The sequence below is a fragment of the Ursus americanus genome, chromosome 8, assembly GCF_024610735.1.
Source record: "Ursus americanus isolate L20-20 chromosome 8, mUrsAme1.1.p, whole genome shotgun sequence".
In the NCBI taxonomy this organism is placed as follows: domain Eukaryota; kingdom Metazoa; phylum Chordata; class Mammalia; order Carnivora; family Ursidae; genus Ursus; species Ursus americanus.
In genome coordinates, this window is record NC_142134.1 from 26,614,395 (window position 1) to 26,635,498 (window position 21,104).

Here is a 21,104-nt window from a genome sequence, read left to right on the forward strand (position 1 = left end):
TGCGTGTTTGGTTTCATTCAATACCGCGCTAGGACTTGGGTAAATCATCGGCTGATGACCAGATTCCAAGAGGAAGTGTAAAATTTGGAATTATTTTAAAAAAGAGCATCATCTGTTATTCCTTTCAGTTTGTCTATAAAGACACAACTATAGCTGACAAAGTTCTTGACATGGCCTTGCTTTTTTTGCCAGATGGTTAATCTAATATATATAATATTTCTAATATGAAAACATCTTTACTAAGTTCATATCTTATTGGACATCTAAGATTCCAAGATTCTACTGAAAACCTGAATGCTTCTAAGTATCTGACAAGATATTGGAACGAAAATTGGATTAGGGATGAGTCATCCAAAACTCTCTGCGCAGGGAGGGGCTCCGTAGAGATAAGGCATTGAGTTAGAATTGTTTGTTACTACACATTTGCTGCCGTATCTCCTTCCATGGCCATAGACATGCTAACCTAGGGGCGCCTGGGTGACGCAGCCGTCAAGCGTCTGCTTTCGGCTCAGGCGTGATCCCGGCGTGATGGGATCGAGCCCCACATCAGGCTCCTCCGCTGTGAGCCTGCTTCTTCCTCTCCCACTCCCCCTGCTTGTGTTCCCTCTCTCGCTGGCTGTCTCTATCTCTGTCGAATAAATAAATAAAATCTTAAAAAAAAAAATGTTAACCTAGCTCCTCTTCCTCGTCCTCTTTAAAACACAAGTGAAGAATGTTGACTTGAATTAACCCAGTGACTCTCTAGATCTGAAATATTGTTAGGATTAGCAAACACGCCCCAAGATGCCTTCTGGCTTTAAGAGTGAATGGCTGAATACATAGCAAGGATGGCGAAGTACAGAGACACACTTCAAAAAACCAAAACAATGCCTGGTAAGAAGGTCAGCCGAATTCTCTCACTAAATACCTGCATTATAAGGAATTTAATCTTAAAACCAAATATTAATGGTATAATTACATGTTCCTCCCAAGAAGAGAGAGGAGAAAAGGAGGGAAGGAAGGAACAGTGGAAGGAAGGAAGGGAGGGAGGGAGAGAGGGAGGAAGGAAGGTTAGAAATATGTGAGTGATTAAACTCTTTTCCCTCAGAGGAAAGAGGTGTAATGATTAATAACTTAATAATGCCTGCATCAAACGCAAAGGCTCTCTTTCTACCATCAAAACATGCAAAGTAGACTCTTTCATTGTCTTCACTCATCAAAAGAGATACAGTTCATTACCTTCGAAGTCCACATCTCCAACCAGTTTTGTCTTTCCCGTCACTGGGTCATGGACGTAGTTGATGCCCACGTCAATTACGGCAGCGCCTTCTCTAACCATATCACAGGTGATCAGCTTGGGAATACCTAAAAGCAAAACAGAGTTGGCAGATACTTCAACTTCATCCTTGGGCATAACAAAGGTTGATAGATCTAATGTTTTGTTGTCATGGTTTTAAAAAAATGTACAAAATATGCTGTTTCTAGGAAGAGACCCACTGCACTTGATCATTTCCAATCAAGCAGAACAAAGGCAGCACATGGTGACTTAAGTGCCTCAAACCCTTCCTGGACTTACCCTTTCACCTCCGAGATCGCTACCAGATTTCTCCAGGTGGGCACCCAGTGGAGTAGCACCCTTTTGTTCTTCATGCGCTGTAAATAACATGGGGACACTACGGATACGGAACAGGCTAGGGTTGACGTCTGGCAGAGTGAAAACTCTTTGGAAATTGGAGGTAAAGAGAAGGAAGGGTGGGGTGGGGTGGGGGGAGGATGAGTGAAAAAGAAAACAACGAGACGATAATAATTCAAATTCTCAGGGTTGTGGTAAATGGTAAAGTACCATACACCTGGTAATACCACATCAACTCTAAACATGAAGTGTTATCTTGGGCTTTCTTTTTATTTTTTCTTGGTTTCTTTGATTCATTATGTTTATATATGACTTGGAAAGGTGTAAGATATACTAAGCTCTAGTCACTATTTCTCCACTGCAGTTTGAAGGGTAACTCTACAGAGATCTTATGTCACCATTCACTTTCTATAGCTATTTTCAAACTTTATTTCAAATACGGCAGTACCAGCTAACAATGGTTAATGTTCCAATTATTTTTATTAATAATTAAGATACCATCCCCAACCTTAGAGTCTTAAAACAACACTTCATTATTACATTTCGTGGCTCTGTGGGTTGACTGAGCTCAGTGGATGGATCTTCCTTGGGATCTTTCATATAGTTGGAATCCGACAGTGGCTGAGGCTGCAGTCATCCCAAGATGTGACTGGGCTGATTGTCCAAGATGCCTCACTCTTACATGGCTGCAGCTGCTGTTCATGGTTGTTGCTGTTCATGGTTGTTGCAGCTCAGCTGGGGCTAGCAACTGGAGCACACAGGTGTGGCCTCTCCTGTGGCTTGGGCTTCCTGGCAGCTGGCTTCCAGAATGAGTGTTCCAAGAAACAGGGAGCAAAAGTTGCCAGAAGCTTAAGCCTGGAACCTCGAAGCTGGCACAATATTACTTCTGTCATATTCTATCCGCTAAGCAGTGACAGAATCCACTTGGATTTAAGAGGACAGAGACCACTTTTTAGTGAGAGGAAAATCAAAGATTTTGTGGCCATCTTTACTCTACCACCACCATGTCTAGGAGGTGATTTACTCATTTTCACACACTGCTTCCCTTGCAAGAAAAATACACATGTTGTGTTGTTAGAGGCTTTCTTCTATATTTGAATTACACATTTAGGTATTCCAGATGGCTTAAATGTCATCTTCCTGACATATGATTTTTAGTACAAGTAAGAATTTAAAGGCTATAAAGAAATGGTCAGTGCTAAAATAGATGCAGCTATCTGATAGGTTCTTCAGCCACATAATACTATAACCAATGAGGCATCAATGTTTGAAATGTGTTTTTTCTCTTGCTTTCTTATCCTAGCCCATAGAACTTCTTCCTTTTTATCAGGTTTAGCATAGATATTGAGTACTGTTCTAAAGATAGTCGTAAGTCCTGTTTCTTCTTGGAATCTAATAGAAAAAGAAAACATAGCTTTTTGGCTCCCTGAGGAGCGCCATGGCAGTCGGCAAGAATAAGCACCTTATGAAAGGAGGCAAAAGGGAGCCAAGAAGAAAGTGGTTGATCCATTTTCAAAGAAAGATTGATATGATGTGAAAGCACCATCTATGTTTAATACCAGAAATTTTGGAAAAAACATAAGTTACAAGAACTCAAAGAACCAAAATATGATCTGAGGCCTTCAAGCGTCGTGTATTTGAAGTGAGCCTTGCTGATCTGTAGAATGATGAAACTGCGTTTAGAAAATTCAAGTTAATTACTGAGGATGTTCAGGGCAAAATTTCCATGGCATGGATCTTACCCATGACAAAGTGTGCTCCATGGTCAAAAACTGGCAGACCGTGATTAAAGCTCATGTTGATGTCAAGACTCTCGATGATTATTTGCTTTGTCTATTTTGTATTGGTTTTACTAAAAAAGAAGACCTCTTATGCTCACCATCAATAGGTACACCAAATTTAGAAAAAGATGGAAATCATGACCTGAGAGGTGCAGACAAATGACTTGAAAGAAGTGTCCAATAAATTGATTCCAGACGGCCTCAGAAAAGACATAGAAAAGCCTTGTCAGTCTATTTATTCACTCCATGATGTCTTTCTTTGTTAGAAAAGTAAAAATGCTGAAGAAGCCCAAGTTTGAACTGGGAAAGCTCATGGAGCTTCATGGTGAAGGTAGTCATTCGGGAAGAGTGACTGGGGTTGAGACCAGTGCTGAAGTTGAACAAGCTGATGGATATGAGTCAGCCACCAGTCCAAGAATCTGTTTAAAATTCAGACGTTTAATGGTAACAAATAAAAAATCTTATTTGTGGTGTTTAATTTCTAATCATTCTTTTTAAATAATCTAAGCTTAGTGAATCAGATGTTCTGAACTGGTGGTGATGTGAACTTTTCTGAACTGGTGTACAGATTGTATCCATTGCTCTTAGTTACTAAAGAGCTCCGAAAGGGTAGTGATCTAGATGGGAATTTTATAGATGGTTAATAAACTGAAATCTTTTCTTAAAAAAAGAAAAGGAAGCATACATTGATTATAGCTGCAGGCAATATCTTTTTTTTTAAGATTTTATTTATTTATTTGACAGAGAGAGAGACAGCCAGTGAGAGAAGGAACACAAGCAGGGGGAGTGGGAGAGGAAGAAGCAGGCTCATAGCGGAGGAGCCTGATGTGGGGCTCGATCCCAGAACACCGGGATCACGCCCTGAGCCGAAGGCAGACGCTTAATGACTATGCCACCCAGGCGCCCCTGCAGGAAATATCTTTAAGATGAAAATGTTGATGAAAGTTATTAAAATCCAGCTACTATGCTTTTGAGAAAGATCCAAATTTCCCTCCCAATTGTAGTTGTTCATTATGTTTTCTCAGAGACTATGAGACTGGCAATAAACAAATGCACAATTTTCAAAATGGAGGGAAATGTGTGCTTGATTTTAATTCTCAGGAAAATTACAAAATGGAAACACCTTAAATACATGCTTATTTTCCATTTTAGAAAATCTAGAAAATATCTTAAGTTTAAAACGAAAATAAAAATCACTATAATCATGCCATTCAATGATAGTAAGTATATTTTTGTTTTTCTAAGATTTTAAAATATTTATATATTAGGTATAAAATATGATACCTATAAATTTACCAATATTGTGTTTATGAATCCTACCATTTTGTCATTAAAATTAAATTGTGCGCATTTCCCTATCTTATCAATTATTTGAAATTTAAGACCCAAAAGAAATAATTTATTATATGGATTACCATAAGTTGTACAGTCCTGAACTCTTTCTAATATTTTGCTATTATAATTAAATGCAGTGATGATCATTTATGTTCAGAAAATTAGGGATTTCTTCATTGCAGCATCAAATTTGACAAAATTTTTCACTAAACCCTTATTAGCATGATGGAAAAACATGGGTTGAATAAAAGCTCCTATTGGTACAGTCACGGATAGTTAAATAATGTTTTCCAAAACTGTTGATCAATGCATCTCTAAGAAGGTCTATTGAGGTCTTCCATGAAAAGTATTTGTTGGTGCCATTTTCAAAATTTTTGATAAAGAACTTGGAAGAACACACTGGCACTGTGATGGTTATTTCATCTTTGTTCTCCTCCAGGTCTATTTTCTGCCTTTCTCTGATCTACTCTACACTGGGGCTATTCCTTACAGGGGTCTTGTGTTCTTCCTATAGCTCTTGGGACCCTGTGACAGCCATGAGAACAAGCTCAAGCTAGACTACTGGAGGATACAAATCCTGTGGAGGAAAGCTGAGTCATTTCAGCTGAGGCCATCCTAGACTAGACTCTAGCTAACCACCAGCTGAAGGCAGATGCTTGCATGAGCCTAAGTCAAAATTAGAAGGAATGAGCCAAGGTCACCATAACTGACCAGCTGAACACAAACTCATGAGAAATTAAAAAAAAAAAAAAAGGCGGCTGTTTAAAGTGACTGAGATGTTTTGGTATTGGTTTTAACACAGCAGTAGGTGCATAGCTTACATGTGTAAATGAACAAAATCAGATAGAATAGTTAATAGGTAGCCCACTTTGGAATGGTGGACTGTAAGTAGCAAAAAGAATTTAAGAGGAGATAAATGTATAATTCTGACCAGGTGTTGTACTTGATTAAAAATTCATTAAAAACTAGGGGCGTCTGGGTAGCTCAGTCAGTGGGGGATCCTACTCTTAATTTTGGCTCAAGTCATGATCTCAAGGTTATGGGATCGAGCCCTGTGTCAGGTGCTGCGCTGGGCATAGAGCCTACCTGAGAGTCTCTCTCTCCCTCTCCTTCTGCCCCTCCCCCCTTCCTTCTATAAAAGATAGATAGATAGATAGATAGATAGATAGATAGATAGATAGATAAATTCATTAGGCTACTCTAAGACAAACAGTGTCCAGATATAAGGATATGATGTTTTCCACTATATTTTCAGCAGAGTCTCTCTGGAAGCACTGGTTGTATTTTAGTGGCTGGCCTACAGAAGAATGATTAGAACAGTTCTAGAACTCACGTCATATGGAGCAAGTGCTATCACACTAGTTGGTTTAACTGTTAACTACCAGTCTGCAACAGGGTAAGCAAGCTCATGCCCCAATGTAAAACAACTATCTCACTAAACACACTGCTTAACTCAGCTAGCTTTCTTTTTTCACAGCAAGGCTTTTTCAGTGAAGGAAGCAGTATGTTGATTAATACTCCTGCTCAGCACCTTATCTCTTTGTGGACCTATGGTTCTCAGAGGATAAGAAAGAGTCATGGATCAGTACTGGTCCACACACTGAAGACCTCTGAAATAGAAGAATGTTGCATAAACTCAGGCTGCCTATCTCAGGAAAAACAAAACAAACAAACAAACAAAACAACTGAAAACAAAAGCAAAACCCGGTAATTATGGAAGTGTCATTAATATGTTAAACTGAATACAGAGTAGATTTACTCTAAATGTTTTCAGAAGGAAGAATGAAAGAAGGAGGGAACACAGGAAATAGCTTTCGGCTCATTACAGAGAATATTTTAAGAATAAGAAAATGCTCCACAAAGAGAAACCGTATACTGCCCTTATTCCTCACAAGAAATATTCACAATTGGGTAAGGAAGGAATTGATCTGGAAAGGTTAGTAATGCCTTCCATTTCTAGGATTTAAACATTATCTTTTGTATAGTTAAATTAAATGTTCTTTTCTTTCTCTCTCAACTAATTCATTTCAGATCCTTGCACACTTCTGATCTTATCATTCTACTGAAGAAAGAAAGAATACGAACTGTATTTAATGCTGAAATGATAACAAATGGACATAAAAATCTGTTTCAGATATCTTAAATACTCTAAGTCATCCATCTACACTGCTGTCTTGTAGAGGCATATGATTGGAAGTATAAAGTTGTTTATTAATTATATTTTTAAGGACACTAAAAATAAATTTCTTAGACATGATGTATTTAGTTTCCCAAGTATACAAATGCGGCATATTTAAATTTTTATCATTTGATAACAGTGGAATAGAATTAAAAGCTATTTAAATATTTGGTAAATATTTAAACACCAATAGGTCTTAAAAGCTATGAGGATGTGCAGTCAGAGGTTTTTTCACGTTTTGTTAAAGCTAAAAATGAATAGTGATTTCAAATAACTATTTCCTATGAGCTTTATTTATTTACTTTTAAATTATTTTTTGCTGTGATAATTCCATGGAAACCTATCCTTAATTCTTATATAATTTGAAGGCTCAAGCATTGTATGTGAGAACCGAAACCATCCACACCCACGTAGCTTATTGTATACATTAATATGACTTATGTCTTTATAACATAACTATTATTTCAGGAAACTCTTGCTCAGAAAGATAGAAGTTGCAAATAATTTCACTGTCTTGGGAAGTTATTAAAAAATTCATTTTAATTAACATCTAATTGTTTGACTTTTCAGTAGATAGTATCAAATGACTGTTTGTTCTCTAAGACCCTTGAAAATCCTTGCTTCAAAATCCTCTCCTTGTTGTACCCACCCATCCTAAACTTTTATATTATGCTCCTTACCCAATCTTAAGCAAGCCTCCACATTAAAAGACTTGCCTTAAAACAAATTTCAACATCTAAATATCCCAACTTTCCTTCTACACCCCAAGACACTACCAAGGTAAACTGGCTCTCTGGGGGTTGGGGGGAATCCCTGATTTGTGGGATTTGATGATTTCTGTGATATAAATACTATTCTATGGCATATATACTCCGACCATGGGACTTCAAGATAGCAAGTGACATCAACTGAACATAGAATTAGAAAGAAATGCTCAGAATCAACCTTCACAGGCTTGATGACTGCAGGAAGCTCTAGGATACCATTCCTCCTAAAAGACTGCCAGGACAGTGTTTTCCCATGCTTCTGTAACCATAAGCTCAGATCGTTGTATCAATGGATTGTTTGGGTATTTAGGGAGAGCCAGTATTTAACAATATTGGAGATCCATGAAGATCTCATCAATAACCACTCTTGGCCATGATTCAAGATCTCAACTCAGAAACCATGGGTACCTCTGTAGCCCCTTGAGCCTTTTGCTGGGATAGGGAGCTTTTGGTCTCTCTGACTGGAATGATGAGGTAAGTCTTGTATTGAGTCTGAACTTTGGTTTCTTTTATCAAAGCTCCCCAAATGCTGAATTTATTTTGTCTCCAAGAATAAGGAACCCTTTTTAGGAATCCTTTGATTACTCAATCAGTTAAAAATCTTTTATCCTTAGTAGAGATCAGTCTCACTACTTACTATGAAACTTGCCTATGTCCCTGTCATTTTTGTTGTATATCTATATGGGAGAAGTTCACAGGGAGGAGATGTGAGTAACCTGGATAAATCCATTCTTCAAACTGGCCCTAAGAACTGAGAAATTCAGAGAGTGTCCTCTGAACTTTGGGAAATCCTGTGGAAAAACTGTGCCTCAGGCCACTAAATAAAATTTTATGAGAACTTTCTTCATAAAACAAGAGCCTTGTTTTGTTTATGAAATCTCCCCAAAACTTCCTGTCTGGGGAGAACCGCAAATTGGTCAGGTTTGCAACTAGAGAAGGGCCAGCCCTTAGACGTGGGGGGGTGAGGCACAAGGTATACAAATAGCACTTGAGCTGACCAGTCTCAGACTCTCCAGGATTTGCCTCAGTCTAAAACCAACACCATTCTCCCCTCTGATACAGACTCCTGCTTCTTACACATGTTTATACCACATCCCAAATTCTTGTAACTACCTTTCTAGATCGCATCATGTCACCATCATTTCACCATTCATCATTTCACCGTTCTGTAATTTAGAATTATAATAGCCATTCTGAAGAACTTTTGAGGTGAACAAAAGTGTTTGTTGGAGAGATATCTTAGAACCTAAAGGAATAAAATTCCACCCATCCAGTGGTCTGTGTTTTTTAATGTTTTTGAGGAAGTACTCAAAGTTATTCAGATTCCAAAACTGTTTCCTTGAAAGATGTCTTGGCCATGGCAAACAAAAGATAAAAACCTAAAAATGGCCTCTCTTCTAGATTCCTCCAAACCTCAGCACAACCCTAATAGCCTTCATCCTATTATTCCTCTTCCCTCAGCTATTTCCACCATTTCCTTCTGAATTGTTCCTTGGCCTCCTGGCTGGCCAGAAACCTCCAGAGTGCAGTTACCTCGAAAAGTTGAATCCCCCTCAAAACAGGGAAAACTGCTTTGGTTTTAAGAGCTAGTCTTTTTCTGAGCTGAAAGCCAGTGTTAAAGATTTTCCAAAACCTGGAAAGGTTTGTTTTCCAAAATAAGCTAAAGTTAGACTAAAACTAACAGAGAACTGATTGTTCTTAAAACATTCATCCTCCTAGTTAAAAATCCCAATGGGTGAGGATATAGATTCATTCAGAATTTTAGAGCCATAAATAGAATATTCATTCCCTGTTCTCTATAGTAGCACGCTCAAATTCTAGTTTGTCTTTGTGCCTCCTGAGGCAATATATTTTGGTTTCAGATCTGTATTTTGTTTTCTTTCGTGTCCCTTTAGATCATAATAATCAATACTTATTTGCCACCTTCTGAAAATATCAACATTATACTTACCTGGGCCATTCTGCCCAGAGTTTACTAAGGCACTTCACACTTTTCACAAGCCCTCAACCAGGACCTGAAGAATCCCTGGAATTCTACTCTTTCATTCAGATGAGGATTCAGGGCAGAATACCCATTTCAGAAGATAGGAATCAGAAGCTGAATTTGAAGTTTCTAACAGTTCAAAGTGCTTTTACATTATGCTGATCCACCAGCAGATATATTCCTGAAGTACATACGACAGAAGAAACAATACAAGTATAATAAACTAGCTGTTAGATTTTACAGAAGCATTTGCCGTTGTGAACTCCCACCTTGATATTTAATAGTTTTCAAAACTCTCATAGCAGTTGTCTAAGGTCCTGATAAAATATTTCAATTCTATATTCTGGGATACTCAGTAACATACGAAATTTAATTGCTACATACATATGATATCATCCTTAAAAAATTCTAGCTTACAAATATAATTACACACTAAAGCCCAAGGCAGGTTTATAGAGGAAGGCTTGTGTTTTTTTTTTCCCCAAGCCAATTAATTCATCTATGAATTTATTTCTGACAGAAAAAAAGACCTATTATTAAAACACATTTTCAGAAATAATTGGGGTAATTATTTTAGGGTGAGCTATTCTCATCGGAAAATTTAGTACGAGTATTTCTGATTTAGCTAAGATTTCTCTGTTGTGGATGGAAATCTCTTTGATTGATAAGTAGGCCAACCCATGGGTGAGCTACATTGAATCACACTACTTCAAACGTTATGACTTTCTTATTAGGTGACTGCAAATTTGTTATTGGGTGATTCCTTATATGACAGGTATGAAATAAATCACCAGTGTTGTCTTAGTAAAATATAATGAATAAACATAACACCTTAAAAACAATGCCAATATGGGGCGCCTGGGTGGCCCACTCAGTTAAGCATCTGACTTTGGTTCAGGTCATGATCTCTGGGTCCTAGGATGGAGCCCCACATGGGTGTTCTTGCTCAGTGGGGAGTCTGCTCGTCCTTTTGCCCCTCCCCCACTTGTACTCTCTCTCTCTCTCTCTCTCTAAAACAAAATCTTTAAAAAGAAATAATGCCAATACCTAAAGCACACACAGAGCACAGTAGTACAGCCTAAGTGCTAAGTTTACCCTGATGTGAAGGTGTAACCACTACCCCTTGAGCAAGTATGAGGCTATATCCTTACTCCTATTAATTAGAACTTCAACTGGGTATTTTCAGAAGCCTATTTGAAGATCTCAAAATTGAGTTCACATGAATTAAAAAAAAAAATCCTTTCCCTATGAATCCTCCTATCATGGTCATCTTTAAGTCTTTATGAAATGGCTCAGTCAAGGCATCCTGATAAAAGGAAGCACCATATTTACACATCAATTTAATTAGTAGAGTTCAAAGGGCTGTGCAAACATTATCTAATTAAACTTCACAACAATTCAGTGAAGCAAGAGAAGGTTTACCCATTATCCTCATTCACAGAAGAGAGATTTTGAGGTGCTGAGAGGCTAAATGATTTCTTAGTTTCACAATGATGAGTCAGAGGTGAGGCTGGGAACAAAACCAGAACTCTTGTTCAGATATAAAAGTAACACCATGGAAATGCTTATTCAGGTGGATCACTCCTTCAGCTGGAAGTTGTCCTACTACATAAATAACAAGAGTAATTGCAGTGGAATTTGTATGAATGTATATGTTTTTTTCTAGATTAGAAAAACGTTCTTCAGCATTATTTGCTTTGGAGACAGTCATATGATGGCTAAATGTATCCCGGCTAAATAGAACCTATATTTCAGTGTCTTCCCCTAAAAGTCCCCCTGTTATTTCTAGGAATCCTCAAGAAGTACTTATAAACCAGTGGGTCAGTGGCAATGACTACAGAGCGTATCTTCTTTTTCTCTGGCTTCTTTGGTTCCTATCGGGTATTTTTTGGTTGTGATGCATATCGTTAGAATATATTGTCCATACCAAGGACAATCTCTGGATGCCTCCAAAGCTTCTAATCCCCGGGGTGTCAGAACAGTGCCAGGTTCCTTACAGAGCTGAGGGCCAACAGGGTCCTGCTCTGTGCCATATTTGATTATTTAGGAGTATGGAATCCCTTTGTTCTCAGAAATTCGCGGGATCACTCTTGAGTAGTTCCATCAGCTTCTGCCTCAAATCTTTTCTCTGCAAAATCCAGTGAACCTGGGGGCTGGATGTATGCTTGTCTTTTCTTCCTCTCATCAACCAAGCCTTGATCCCTTCAAATAGACATTGGTGCATCTGGGGTTGGAGGTCAGTGGAGGTAAGAGGCAAGGGTCTATTTCATTAACCACCATTCTATATGCAGAGTATTAAAGTCAAGTGGAATGGGTGTCAAACATTTTTTAACCCTTTCTTTAAAGGAAAAATGTTTACCAAGCTCTCTATGTAACATGATCAAAGCAAGGAGAAATGTACTAGCTGCAAAGAGAAGATGGGGTTGGGGGTGGGGGGTTCTACAGCCATCCAACAGCCCCTTAGGTTCCCCAGGGTCAAATCTGAAAACTAGAGAGTGCAATTCTTTTGCTTTAAGGACGTAGCTTCTAAAGGCCAGATAGACTAGATCATGCATGCCAACGAGACCCGATATTCAGGAAACACAAACCATTTTTTGATAATCCCTGTAATTCCCTTTGTCTATAGTCCTAGATCTTCCCTTCTCCCGCCTCATTGTGTGCTGGTCTCAGCCTATTGGTAACCAGTATTGTGGCTGGACCGGCCCTTGTGGTTTTTATTATGACTGTAAGACAGCATCAGCAATGAACACCAGGAAACTTTGAGAAAAAGAAAAGTTTATTATCATTATTATTATTATTATTATTTAAGATTTTATTTATTTATTTGACAGAGAGAGAGACAGCCAGCAAGAGAGGGAACACAAGCAGGGGGAGTGGGAGAGAGAGAAGCAGGCTTCCCCCTGAGCAGGGAGCCCGATGCAGGGCTCGATCCCAGGACCCTGAGATCGTGACCTGAGCGGAAGGCAGAGGCTTAACGACTGAGCCACCCAGGCACCCCAGAAAAGTTTATCATTTACATGACCAGGAAATTACACAGCACACTAGGGGCACCCAGTGAGGTCTCCGGTAGGGAGAGAGTGCACAGGTCTGAGAATTTGCTTTTATTGCGGTTCAGGGTGGGAATTTAAGAGTCAGGTAGAGAAAACACAAGCAGCCCAAGTGCTCAGTCACCAAAACCAACCAAGATCTCTAAAGCAAAGAAGTCTGGCAGGGAGTGGTGGCCTGGTTCTTTATCTAGCAGCTGGAGAGGTGTTTACTGGAGATAGCCATCTTTGAAATGGATGCCTCTTTGAAGTGGGTGCCCCGGCAATCAAAGCTCTTAGGCCCAACTTATTAGGCACTTGTATTACAAAAAGGAAAGCCAGCTATCAGGGCTTATGCTACACACCTCCTTCAAGCATTCAAGCAGCGGCTGAGACCAGGCTGTGCTTATTGACTCAGAGAAGTGATACAGACAAGAGAGAACAGAGAAGAACGAACTTACTCCCTGGCTCCTGGATTTCAAAAGACAAACACTTAGGAAAGACAGAGGGACTCAAGCTAGAAAATGGAAGGGCTAAATATAAAGTCAGGACATTGGAAGCGGTGGTGAGAGCTTAGACTTGAGAGGTTCCCAGGGAGAGGTTGCTAGTCAATGTGCCTTGGGCTGTGTCTTGGAGAGTTGGCAAAAAACCCAGTATTGGTTTGGGATGTTCAAAAACAAAGGGATCTTTTCCTCATAGTCTGGGTGGAGATTGAGCAGGTGTCATGGCTCCAAATAATTAAATGGATGTAAGGAGAGCCTAGGCAGATGCCTTAGACACTTTCTTAGTTTCCCATCACAGAGTGATAAAACCACTGGAAACCAAAGGGACAGCGCATGCGTAGACAGCTGGCCAAGGACCAGCTGAGATGAAGGATATCTGATTGGATGCCAGGTTAGGAACCTGTAACAGGGAGAACTACCGCCCCACCACGCCCGAGTACTTACATGCACCGTCAGAGAAGATGCAAGGAGAGTCCAAATAGATGAAGCTTGAGTTTCTACTACTTCAAATTCACTTCTCAAAGATATTAATGAAAAAGTCAATAAAGATTGGGAGGGGGGGAGGCTAACAGATGTTTAAGGATACAATGGTCTAGATAGTTGGTCACCAAATAACTGAAATGTTTTAGGAATTAAATCAGATCTACAACTACCAGAATCTCAAGCAGAGATAACTGATTTTATTTATCTATTTTTAATTTAAAAAAAATTTTTTTTAAAGATTTTATTTATTTGATAGAGAGAGAGAGAGAGAGAGCATACAAGCAGGGGAGTTGGAGAGGGAGAAGCAGGCTCCCCGCTGAGCAGGGAGCCAGATGTGGGGTCCGATCCCAGGACTCTGGGATCATGACCTGAGCTGAAGGCAGCCGCTTTAACCGACTGAGCCACCAGGCACCCCAGACATAACTGACTTTAACCTACCATGTTTAAAGTATGTTGGAAAGACAATTTAACAGTGTTTTGCTTCTTAAAAGAAAAGAAAATACTAAAGCCTCCACATGTGCAAATTAGGTAAATTGCATTTCTTTTTCATCTACCACACAAGACTAGAAATCCTGTCTAGATTTCTATTAGACAAGGGCTGCTCTAGAAATCTTGCTGCTAGACAAACGTTGGTAAATAGAAGATTAAACTCGGCAGGTTGTACGATATATCAAATTACTATTTTACTAACCTATATGTTTAGGGTTATCCATGACAAAAATACTAGCCATGGCAAATTTTAAGTGCTTGTCTATCCTCCTCTGTTCCTTGGTCAATATCTAAGACTCCAGTTCAAACCTCAGGCTGTACAGTTAAAACCTGGGAAACCTTGGAGAAATGCCTATTTCAGTCTCAGTTTTTTTACTTATATATCTAGAATAATAACAACTTCATCAACATGGCTAGAGAAGCATATGAGATGATGTATATAAAGTGCTTAGCACATTGCCTGGCATCTAGAAAATACCCAGTACCTGCTCAGGATAGGCCAGAGTCATTCACATATTACCCTGGAGAAAAAACTGGGAGAAGAGAAAGTTACTGTACCTGCATCTGTTATGTTATAATGTATTGATAGAGCAGGCAGTGAGTTAGACAGGAGCTAGAGGCAAGGGCGGTGATAAACAGGTTACATACAGGAAGCACAACATCACGCCTTAGAAGCCTGGGAGCACAACATCCTGGCCTTGTGGCTTCCAAGACCCCAAGGCTAACAGATCAAGAGCCACAGGGGCAGAACACGTGCTCTCCTCTTTCACCTCGCCCGAAGGTAACCCCTAGACTCGTTATAACACATTTGCATTGCGGTTTTAGTGTCTCTCCCCCGACGCCCCTGGGGGAAGGCTGCCATGATGGTTCTGGGACAAATCTTGCAGGATCAAAAACTCCCCTTCCCAACCTGTGGGAGGACACCCCCAAATGACCAGAAGCAGCCTTCATTGGAGACTATCTATCCAGGATCCAAGACCCTGCTCACATAAAAGGAAAAGGATTCCTGTGGCCTCAGGGCATCGCCACCTCTGGGCTGCCAGCTCTCCCATCTTGAGAGTGTGCTTAATAGACTGCTTTGTGCTCGCTACTCTCCCTTTGGCTATCTTTATGGGAGCACAAATCCTCTTGTAAATTTTTCCAGCGGAATCCAGGAACTGAAACCTCCATTCACACAATGTAGTTCTCTCCCACCGGTTACAGTATTTTTCAAACTGTGAGTTGTAACCCATTAACAACTCCTGAAACAATCCAGTGGCAATCAGCACTTTTTTAAGGAATAGCATAGCACGACGTAGCACGGCATAAATCAAAGAGCAAGACACATAGTAAAAAATCCTTCGCAAAAATTCGTCTTACTTTATGTATTCATATGTAAGTACATGTTAAGTCAAGAAATGTATGATATATTGCATTAACGGCCCTAATTCTTCACCCCCATTTCCTCTGTATTCAAACTCCTTACCATGTGACTTTGCAGTTCCTTTAAGAGATGGAGTCTATTTTCCATGCTTTGAATCTGAACCTGGCCATGGGAATCAATCTGGCCAATATAATAAGGCAGAAATGACAATATGCCAGTTCAAAACCTCCCCTCAAAAGGTCTTGCATCTTTACCCTTTGCCTTTGGCAATCCCGCAATCATGATAAGGTCACATCGGGGCCTGTTTGCTGGTCCCAGGTGACAGAGACGCACAGGGAACAGCTACAGTGCATCACTCAAACACAGAGCGGAGCAGAGCCCCCGTCGACCCACAGACGCATAAGTAAGGCAGTCAACTTATAAATACACGAATGAATCAATCTGAGATCAGCCCAGCCTAGCCCAGTGGATCGATCTCTCAGCAAACGAGACTTGTGAGTTATAATAATGACTGTTGTTTTCAGCCAGAGAGTTTTGGCGTGGTTTGTGCTACCGCCACAGCTTGTAGTAAAACAAACAAATTGGTCATAACTAAAATACTGGAAAGATGCAGGCTAGAAATTGACATATATTCTACCATTATAATGGGCACTGAATTTGTTTTCCAGTGGATCCCTGACATCTCCACATACGATAATGCAAAAGGTCTTTTACTACTCCCTCAAATCACTGTACGTCAGAATTTGTCATTTATGATGTTCTATAAAAATCACCTCCTTTTTATTGCTGGAAATTTAAAAAACATAGAGAAGTAACATAGAAAGATATAAAAATAACAAAGAAACTACACAGAATGTAGGGAAAAAAAGAAAATCCCCCCATCCAGCCACCACTCAGACTCGGCAAGTATCAACACTTGGCATATATACTTGGAGTGTTTTTTCTAAGTTTATACTTTTTTGCCTTTTAAAATATTAGAACTGTAGGTATAGGTAAAGTATCACTCAAACTTAATCCCCATTCTCGTCTTCTTGCTAGACTGGTGCGTATTCTCCTAATCTTCTAACCTTTTTCTCATTCCTTTGTCTACATTTATGCGCTCATGCATATAAACTATACATAAAACATCGAGGGGTTTTTAGAACACAGGGACGGAATAAGAGGCACATAGTAGATGTAAGTTACTGGTAATATTCTACTTCTTGGGAAGGGGTAAGTACACAGGTATTCATGATTATATTATTATACTGACCATACATTTTGTAAGCTTACTAAATTGATTCATAAATTCTAGCAGTTATTTTGTAGATTCCACTGGATTTTCAAATATTCATGTTGTCTGAAAATAAAGACCATTTTACTTCTTCCTTCCCAACCCGGATATATTTGATCACTTTCCTTACCTGATTACACTGGATAGAGCATCCAGTACAGTGTCAGACAGAAGTGATCGGAGAGTCGTCTTTGTCTTATTCCTGATCTTAGGGGGTGAAGTATGATGTTAGCTGTAAGGTTTTCATAAATGTTATTTATCAGGTTGAGGGAGTCCCTTTCTCACTCTGTGGTGAGTTTTTGGTGGGATGAATGATGGACTTGGTCAAATGTGATTTCTGGGACTATTGAGATTTTTAAAAAATTATTATTTTTGTTTGGTTGGTTTTAGTTTCTTAAAATGCTGAGTTACATGGATTGATTTTGTAAAGTTGGGCCAATCTTGCATCCTTTGGTAAACTCCATTTGGTCATGATGCATAATCCTTTCAATATATTAAATTTCGATAAGTTTCAGTCAGAATATTTGCATCTATATTCACAACAGATAGCAGTCTATAGTTTTCCTTTTTTTAAAAGATTTTATTTATTTATTTGAGAAAGAACATGATTGGGGGAAGGGAGCAGCAGAGGGAGAGGGAGAAGCAAATTCCCCACCAAGCAGGGAGCCCGATGTGGGGCTCGATCCCAGGACCCTAAGATCATGACCTGAGCCAAAAGCAGATGCTTAACCAATGAGCCACCCAGGTGCCCCTATAGTTTTGTATTCTTGTAATATGTTTGTCTAGTTTTGGTATCAGAGTAATGCTGGCCAATTGGGAAGTGCTCCTTCTTTTTCAATTTTCTAGAGTTGGTGTAGAACTGGTAACAGTTCTTCCTTAAATGCTAGGTAAAATTCACCAGTGAAGCCATTTGCACATCGAGATTTCTTTGTGGGAGGAACTTTTTAAATGTAATCCTTTGATAGATATAGGGCTATTTAGGTTCTAGATTTTTTCTTGCCTGAGCTTTGGTACTTTGTATCTTTCCAAAAAATTCATCCACTTCATCTACCTTGTTAAATTTATTGGCATAAATTTTTTAATCATACTCCTTTATTATCCTTTTCACATCTGTAGAATGTGTAATTATATTCACTGTCTCATTCTTGATATTGGTAATTTGTGTTTTCTATTTTTTTTCCCCCTCATCAGTCTAGCTGGAGGTATGTCAAGTACATACTTTTTCTATGTATTCTACCCAAAGGCCTGTGAATCTTGAGCTTTTCCGGTCTGGATAATAGAAATAGGAACTATTCCTGGCACTGTGTAGGTGCTGGGCACTGTTATCTCCATTCCTTTCAGGTGATCCTTTCTCTGCCATGGATAGTCTCCTTATGCACCCGAGTACTCGAGAGTGTCCCCCCTCCCCCGCCGCAACCTGAGTCTCTTCTCTGTGCAGCCTCTCCTCTTCCGTATTGTGTCCTGTGAACTTCCGCCATTATGGTCTTCCCAGACTCACAGCTCCTTCTCCTCAGCTCAGAAAGCCCACCGTGCTTTGCTATGGTCACCCCCATCCTATGGTACAGCCTTGAAACCCTCAAGCCAGTCAGATGGGACAATCGGCCCCAGGGTGCCTTCCCCCAAGTCCTGAGGTCTGCTCAAGCTCATTGGCCCCTCCCACTACATTGTCTTCTCATAGGACTTACAGGGTCACGTGATTCCTGGCCAAGAAATAAAAGCAAAATCTTCGCATTCCACAGTGCATTCGGATGGAAATTAGTAATATAATCAATCAGGCGCCACTCCCAGAGACCTGGGAGAAGAGCCAGGCTGAGTCTAGGAGGAACCGCACGTGAGATGGCACTTGTATTTGTGCTGCACCCTTGCTCCCACCACGTCACGCTGTACCATCATGCTGCCTAACAATAGCCATGTTTTACTGGGAAAACGGTTCTCCTCCATTTCTATGCTTCTGCACTAGTAAGTTGGTTCAGTGGTAAATATGTGAGACCTTTTGTTTGCATAATAAATAAAATAAAAAATGTATTTATATATACTGGATATAATGAAAACATTTTGTCCCTATATAATGCTTTTATTTTAACTTTAATGGGCACCTTGTTTATAGGTTTTTAAAAATTTGATACGCCAGGGGCGCCTGGGTGGCTCAGTTGGTTGAGTTTCTGACACTTGATTTCAGCTCAGGTCATGATCTCAGGGTTGTGAGACTGAGCCCGGCACAGGACTCCACACTGACCATGGAGCCCACTTAAGATTCTCTCTCTCTCCCTCTCCTGCTGCCCCTCCCCCCTGCCCTCTGCTCATGCTCCCTCTCTCTAAAATAATAAATAAATTTGATGTGTTGAATTGTGTCAAGATTTTTGTTGATTTTTCACTTGTGTTTGTATCTCTGTGTTTGTATCTTTTCAAGAAAGCTTTACCTGCTCTAAATTCAGGAAGATATTTTTCCATTAAATTCTTCAATAATTTAAATTTTATTTATTATTACTATTATTTTTACTTTATTCTCTTTATTTCATCTGTAATTAATTTTTATGTATGGTGTTAGGTAGGAATCTAACCGGAATTTTTTTTTCCTAAATGAGAAGTCAATTGTTCTAACACTATACATTGAATTGTTATTTCCTTCAATATTTAATGACAACACCTTATTTCATACATACATATGTATGTGTTTCTGGGTTTTTAAATTTCCTCTCCCCCTTCTCTCCCTTTCTTCTCTTCCCACAAATCAGTTTGTATAAGACACCATTATTTATTAAAGAATTAATAGAAATTATCTCAAAACCATTTATTACTTATATTTTTTAAATATGAAGAACCCCACCATTTTGATTTATTTTATATGTAATATCTTAATCAGATTTCCTACTTCTTGGGTTAGTTTTGGTCATTTTTTTTCCCCTTAGGAATATTATCTAGTTTTTTTTAAATATTATTTTTAAAATATTTTATATTTTATATATTTTTATATTTTTAAAATACTTTAAAATCTTTTTAAAATATTTTTTAAAAATATTATCTAGTTTTTAAAATTTAGTGGCATAAATTTATTTATATAATTTTTTATTACAAAATGTTCCACAATCTCATGGTTACATGCAATTAAAATTTTTCTGTTACTTTTTGTGCCATCTCTCCTTTTTTCCATCCCCTTCCCCCCCCACCTGCCCTAAATTTGCTCCTAATGACAACATCTTTCCATGAAAATTTTGGTGTCTACTAGTGCAGACTACATTTATTTTAGTCAGTCTTCTCTATTGGTATCATACCCAGCTTTTAGTTTCCACTAATTGTCAATTGATTGCTCTATTGTTTCAACAGTACCTTGGGGAATGAATTGCTCTGCAGGCTGAATCAGATGTAAGCTGCTTTACAGGGATAGTCTTTGAGCCCAGTCTTTTGTTCCACTCCCAAGGAGGTATTTTCTTAGCTCTATTTTTCCTTGTTTCTCTCTGTTAAACATATAGCTGATCTGTGGTTTAGCATGTTGCTCTCAAACCTCCTCTTAGTTGTCTAGCCCGAAATCTCCATTATTTTTAAAAGTGCCTTTAGGTTTGAACTTCCTTCCAATCTCTCCAAATAAAGTCATTTGCTTTAGAAAGAGCTACACTGCTCTCTGTTCTCACAGCCTGTCTGTCCCCGAGGGGAAAGCTCTGAGCCAGGGTGGGACAGTGTTCAACAGCTTTAATGAGTTTCAAAGAAGAGCCAGACACTCTGAAGATTTGAACTGATGTGGTTTTCTTTGTCCCACACTTTTACTCACGCTCCACAATCTTTCTTCACACAGTTCCTATAGTATTGTTGATTGAAAATTTTATTTCCAACTTATCAACCATGATGAATTGAATGATTAATGTTATTTTATAGTCTGCACTCAGACAGACATATATTTTTGGGGGAGAGCTCACTTTTACATCTTGCCTTCTACTCTATTGTTTTAGGGACTCATTCTAAAGGAGATAAACTTCCTGAGTCCTTATATATCTGGAAATTTCTTTGTTGTACCATCACTTCTGAGTGATAGTTTGGCTACATATGAACTTCTAAATTAAATTTTTTTTCCTCCAATTTTTGAAGACATTATTCCATTGTCCTCTGGCATCCAAAACCATTGATAAGTAATCAGTCTTCACTCTGATTCTTGTTCTTTTGCAGATACTTTCTTTTACCTTTGTAAATGTTAGTATATATCATGTGTCTAATATAATTATTTTGCTTTAATATTTCTCATCAAGTGAATTTTTTCAAACTCCTATCTCTCTTTAGTTTCATAAAATTATCAGTGATACTCCTTTAAGGTACTATCTAC

The 21,104-nt window shown here is 38.9% G+C and overlaps 1 protein-coding gene and 1 pseudogene across 4 annotated transcripts in view; one reads left to right on the forward strand and one right to left on the reverse strand.

The window, feature by feature from the left end:
- The window catches only part of MTHFD2L (methylenetetrahydrofolate dehydrogenase (NADP+ dependent) 2 like), a 124,730-nt gene that overhangs the window by 25,526 nt on the left and 78,100 nt on the right, over window positions 1–21,104 (reverse strand). For all 4 annotated transcript variants that reach the window (XR_006778112.2, XM_045789579.2, XM_087864081.1 and 1 more), the window contains one exon: window positions 1,219–1,344. Coding sequence is in view for 3 of the 4 variants with exons in the window: in XM_045789579.2 (XP_045645535.2) it covers window positions 1,219–1,344 (126 nt within the window). In the remaining variant the exon portion in view is untranslated. The remainder of the gene's footprint in view (window positions 1–1,218; window positions 1,345–21,104) is intronic.
- LOC123787132 (small ribosomal subunit protein eS1 pseudogene) lies at window positions 3,051–3,820 on the forward strand (annotated as a pseudogene).